The sequence below is a fragment of the Strix aluco genome, chromosome 3, assembly GCF_031877795.1.
Source record: "Strix aluco isolate bStrAlu1 chromosome 3, bStrAlu1.hap1, whole genome shotgun sequence".
Classification (NCBI taxonomy): Eukaryota; Metazoa; Chordata; class Aves; order Strigiformes; family Strigidae; genus Strix; species Strix aluco.
In genome coordinates this window covers 120,919,158-120,924,714 of record NC_133933.1, presented here as the reverse complement: position 1 = coordinate 120,924,714, position 5,557 = coordinate 120,919,158, and the positions used below count along the sequence as shown (strand labels likewise).

At 44.7% G+C, this 5,557-nt stretch overlaps 1 protein-coding gene across 1 annotated transcript; it reads left to right on the top strand.

Moving 5' to 3' along the window:
- The first annotated feature begins 358 nt into the window (after positions 1–358).
- RDH14 (retinol dehydrogenase 14) lies at positions 359–5,090 on the top strand. The gene is made up of 2 exons (XM_074820112.1): positions 359–724; positions 4,177–5,090. Exons 1-2 carry the CDS (start codon positions 371–373, stop codon positions 4,792–4,794), a joined length of 972 nt encoding a protein of 323 aa, XP_074676213.1. The 5' UTR covers positions 359–370; the 3' UTR covers positions 4,795–5,090.
- The last annotated feature ends 467 nt before the right edge of the window (positions 5,091–5,557 follow it).

Sequence of the window (5,557 nt, the reverse complement as noted above, 5' to 3'; positions counted from 1 at the left end):
TCTGGGGTAAGCCTAACCTGCTTCCCGACGGTATAGAGTGGGAGCCAGATCTCTGTGGCGAACAGGGAGGTTGAATATGAAATCACTGAGCGTCCGTAGAGGCGATGCGGGACTCGGGATCGCAACGTTCCATTTCTCCTGCTAAAAGGCCTCAGCCGCTGTTTCTGCCGCAGGTGGTCGGGCCGCCTTTGTTCAACCCGTCCCGGGAACACGCCCCGTTCCCGGCGTTTGACGGAGCAGCCGCCACGGCCCCTCAGCGCGCGCGCGGCGGACTGCGCTCCCCACAATGCCCCGCGGCGAGCCCGGCCAATCCTGAGGCCACACCGGGTGGGGCGGTGGCTGCGGGCGGGGCGCCGCTGGGCCCGCCGGGATGGCCGCCACGGCGGCGGCGCTGGCGCTGGGTGGGGGGCTCCTCCTGGCTGCCTGGCGCTGGCTGCGGGGCGAGGCCCGGGCCGCGGCCGGGGCCTCCATGCGGGGCAAGACGGTGATCATCACGGGGGCCAACAGCGGGCTGGGCCGGGCGGCGGCGGCCGAGCTGCTGCGGATGCGGGCCCGCGTCATCATGGGCTGCCGCGACCGGGCGCGGGCCGAGCGGGCGGCTCGCGAGATCCGGGCCGAGCTGGGCGAGCGGGAGGAGGCCGAGGGCGGCGGCGAGCTGGTGGTCCGCGAGCTGGACCTGGCCTCGCTCCGCTCCGTCCGCGCCTTCTGCCACCGCGTCCTCCAGGTACGGCCGGGACGGCTGCGGGGCGCGGGGCTCGGCCCAGCGGGCCTGCCAGGCCCCCCGCCGGCTCCCGCACGGCCGCGGGGGCGCCGGCGGGCACCGGGCGGTCCTAGCCTGCCGCGGAGGCCCCGCGCTCCCTGTGAGGGGACGCGGAAGGCGTCAGCTGGGCGCTCACGGCGCGGTGGTGGCGGCGTCATCGGGGCTCCGTGCTTGCAGGGCTTGTCCCTCCCGCCGGCAGTCCAGTTTGGGGGTACGGGATGTCGCTGAGTTCACCGCAGGGTGTGAAAGGAGGGCGGAAATAAATGGGCCGTGATTCTAAATTAGCATCGCGAAGCATAAATTCCATACTAGTTTGGGCTATTGTAATAGTCCAAACTATTCTAGTACCTTTCTGTTCTGGAAAGGAAACACCTGTTTCTGGATGATATAAATTATTTGCCTTCCTTTCCGTCTTTTCCACTCTAATGTAACCTGCCTTTGTTATTTTAAATTAGCCTTACAGCTCAACTTTGTCTCCGAAGAAAGTTCACATGAGTGCGCTACTCACAGCTCCAGCTGTCCTTCTGCTAGCTCGCCAGACTGTTCACCTCCCCCCATTTTAAATTTTTTGGCCGATGCTATCTGAGTTTACTAGATGATAGACATTTTTAAGTATATAAAGTTTACGCAGATTTCCTGAAAACCCAAGTTTAAGGAGAACAGGGACATCCAGTTGATTCGCCTGACAGAAATGCTGCTAGATGAGTTCAGCTGCATTATTAGACACCAGAGAGCAGAGGGAGGCACAGTTGGAAGCATTCTTCTGTTCCCATGAAAAGTGTCAGTTCTGACTCTCATCTCACCACATCTAGCTACTCAAGCCGTGAGACATGGAGTCATGGGAAGCCAGGCTTAATAAGTTCTGCTGCTCCTCACAGAACTGCTTGTTAAGTACTTGAAGGATGTTCAGATGCTGTTGTGAGAGGGAAAGAAAACAGAGGGGCTTCATTGCATTAATTTTCAAATAGCTTTTCTAAAACTTAAAGGTCTGCAAAAAGTCAAGTTGTAAGTTCTCCAGTGGGGCTCTGTGTAGTTATGTATGTTCGTACATACAAATCCAGTGATAAGGTCTAATTGTTCTGGGAAAATACAAATACAATATACAAAATACAATATACAAAAATAATACAAAATGATATGTAGAATAAACACCAGAAAAAAAATATACTCTCTAACTTTTTAAAATTTTATCTTTTATAGTACAAAATATCCCCAAATATAAATTGGCCTCTCTCTATTGGTAAAGCCAGTACAAGTGACTTTAAGTGAGAAATGGGTGGAGAAAAGGAGCATGTATGTCTGCAGAGTGCTGCTGAAACCGATGTTCTAACTTTCATTCTCAAAATAATTTCAAAAGCAGCTGAGTGACAGGGGATGTGAGTTCAAATAGTATTTTCAAGAGTTGTTCCACCCACATTCATGTTATCTTCTCTAACCTGTGAGTCCTTTTTAGAGCTGTTTTTTTGTGTGTTTTGTTTGACATGAAGACTTAAATATTGGCAGGATAGGGTAACAATGCACTCCCACCACCTAACTCAATTTGTGGGATTTTTCCTTTCCAGAACTGCAAGGGATTACATCTTTCACTCCTTAGTCTCACTGCAAAAAGACTTACAGTGGTGTTGGAGCACTCCATGGAGAAATGGAAGTGAGCTCAGAAGTTACAAGGAATAGCACTGCTATTCACAACAATGATTTGTGATCTCTGTTGTATTTGGTCATAGCTACCTGCTTGGCACTGATCACATTACTCTGTTATTACATTTAGGATTCTCAAAAAATAGCACAAGTAGAGGTCTTGCTTCTTGAAGTGTTAAGTCTTGCAAAATAAATCCTGCAGTCAGGTGCCACGGAAAGTTTCTAAAGCAGTGTTCTTCTCTAAAAGAAGTATCACTTCAGTGAGCAGATCCACAGTCAGTACTTCTTCAGTCCTGTCCTTGTTTAGTGATAGCAACCATTATGTCCCTCCGGGTGAAGAGAAGTGAGTTTGATACTCCTTGGATCATGCCTCAGGGACCCAATTATATGAAATGCTGAGCAACCTCAAGTCCCATGGAAATCAGTCTGAGGCTGAAGTACTTGGTGTTTCGTGTGATCGGATGCCAGCATTGTTAACAATGCAAAGTGCAAGATTTGGGGTTTGCTCTCTGTATCTTTGCTGCTAATGACACTCACATAAAAGGCAAATGGTATAAAATTAGTTTTGAGCTTCTCTATCATCAGAATGACCCCAAATGGTCTGAACTTGCCTTACAGTCTATGCTTTGGGTTTAAAGAATTAGCAACAAAGAAAACTCATGCTGCTTTTTCTGTAAAGTAAATAGTTTTGCTTCTGATTCATGCAAGCATAAATTTCCTGTGATACTTTTACAGTCTTTTGTCAGAGGTGAGTGAAAGTGCTGAATTCAGAGCTTATTTAGGCAGCTTACTTTAATCTGTATTTTTTGAAAAAGTTACTGTTTTGGGTAAATTGGAGAGCTCTTAATTTTTGAGTGGGTGCTGAAGCATGAAGTGCATGATGTATTATACATATATTTAAATTATCCATACCACTCTCTTTGTTAACGAATGTTTCCTGATTCTGTACAGTGTAACATACTTCCTTGAGTCTGTTTTCTCCTGACCTGAACCAGAATACTGATCCATCAAATAGCATGGGCTGAGCACGTCACAAAAATGTCAATCTACAGTCCTGTAGACACACCTAAGTTCTTGAGTACACCTATTGGACTCAAATTGTTGCATGAAGCCTGCTCAATTTAGGATCATGATTGTTACTTTTCTATAATGAATTCTGCTTCATAGTTGTCACCAAGCAGTACAATGAAGTGTAGTGATTTTAAAATAAGATGGTGTTTAAAACCAAGACAACATTGTTTGGCAAAGTTTTTTGTGACGTCTCCCCAGTGAGATGATGTGTTTACAATTGGACATTTTTTATTTAACCACTTGATTAGTTCTGTGAGCTAACTCTTTGTTCTGTATTTGCACGTCTTTTGCACACTAGAGCCCTTGCCTATGGCTGAGGTTTTCTGTAAATTAATGTGCCTGCTTTTGCAGTGCAGTAAACAGGTTACTTCTTGGAGGAAAACAAAATGCATCACAGTAAATTATCACTGAATTGCTATACAAAAAGCTGCTTCTGGAGAAGCAAATGATTAATGCCTGCATTAAAGGTAAATACAGACTTGCTCTTGTGTACCTGTGGCCTAGTGGGGTCAAGTACTCAGTTTAGTGGTACTTCAACTTATACAGGTCTTTTTCAGGAATGCTTTAAGAGAATATCAGGAAGTTACAATTCAGAAAACTAGAAATTAAATTATTTCTATCAAGGGCCAATGAGAAATATTAAACTTAATAGCGTGTTTTGTATGACAATTATAAAACTGAATATTTTTTTTCTTTCCTATTTAAAGGAAGAGCCAAGGCTGGATGTTCTGATAAATAATGCAGGGATATTCCAGTGTCCGTACATGAAGACAGAGGATGGTTTTGAGATGCAGTTTGGTGTGAACCACTTGGGTCACTTCTTACTCACCAACCTTCTTCTGGGCCTCCTCAAAAATTCTGCTCCAAGCAGGATTGTGGTAGTATCCTCAAAGCTTTACAAATATGGAGAGATCAACTTTGAAGACTTGAACAGTGAAATAAGTTACAATAAAAGCTTTTGTTACAGTCGGAGTAAACTGGCTAACATATTATTTGCAAGGGAGCTAGCCCGTCGGTTAGAAGGGACAGGAGTCACCGTCAATTCACTTCATCCTGGGATTGTTAGAACAAATCTAGGCAGATATGTGAATATTCCTTTGCTGGCAAAACCCTTGTTCAACTTGGTGTCATGGGCTTTCTTCAAAACACCTCTGGAAGGAGCCCAGACTTCTATTTATTTGGCCTCTTCTCCTGATGTTGAAGGTGTATCAGGAAAATATTTTGGGGACTGCAAAGAGGAGGAGCTCCTGCCCAAAGCCATGGATGATTTGGTTGCAAGAAAGTTGTGGGATATCAGTGAAGTGATGGTTGGTTTATTGAAATAAGTGCCAGGGAGTATCTGCAAAATAGAATGCAGGTAACTGTGCAACACATATTTGCAGCAGTGTAATTCTCACTTTAAATGCTGTGGGAATACAGATTACTTTGCTCAATAAGTATTAAATAGAGGAGTGATTTATGATGGAAGTCTATTTTGAAATAAAAAGACAATCTGTATTTAATAGACACAGGCATTCAGAAAAAGTCTGAAATAGAGTTTGAGGGTGTGAATATAATTTCTGGTTAAATCTGCTTGAAAACTCATGTTTACAAATAAAAATTAAAACTGTGGTTTGCAATATATATGCGTATTTGTCATGTTCCACTACTTGTAGTCGGGCTGGACAATGCAGGGTACTGGTGGTGAAACACTCTGTAGAAAGGTTTTGGAAATAGATCTGAATTATAATAATAGTAGGATTGTTGTCTTTTTTGAGCCATCCAATGAAAAATTGAATAAACAGTTCTACTGCTATCTTACACTGTAATCATTTAGGCCTCTGAGTGCCATTTGCCGTTCAAAGACTTGTCAGCCCCATGGTTCAGTGAACAAAACTGTTGAGCCGTATACAGTTTAGCTGTGAAGCACAAAGTCAACCTTTTTAGTGATGTCACTGCTATTCAATGAGTATATACGCTTGATTGTGCAAGCTGTATTTTTATTTTCATGCATGCTTGAACTCGTGATTTCTTGATATGCAGACACCTTGGGTTTCATTAAAAATGTGGTTGACAGATTTATTATGGTTTTGATAGGGTTTTGCATGT

Excerpts from the sequence above, each read along its gene's own strand:
- RDH14 (XM_074820112.1), top strand. The coding sequence starts at position 371 with ATGGCCGCCACGGCGGCGGCGCTGGCGCTGGGTGGGGGGCTCCTCCTG. Across the intron at positions 725-4,176 it reads TCTGCCACCGCGTCCTCCAG|GAAGAGCCAAGGCTGGATGT; the intron begins GTACGGCCGGGA and ends TCCTATTTAAAG.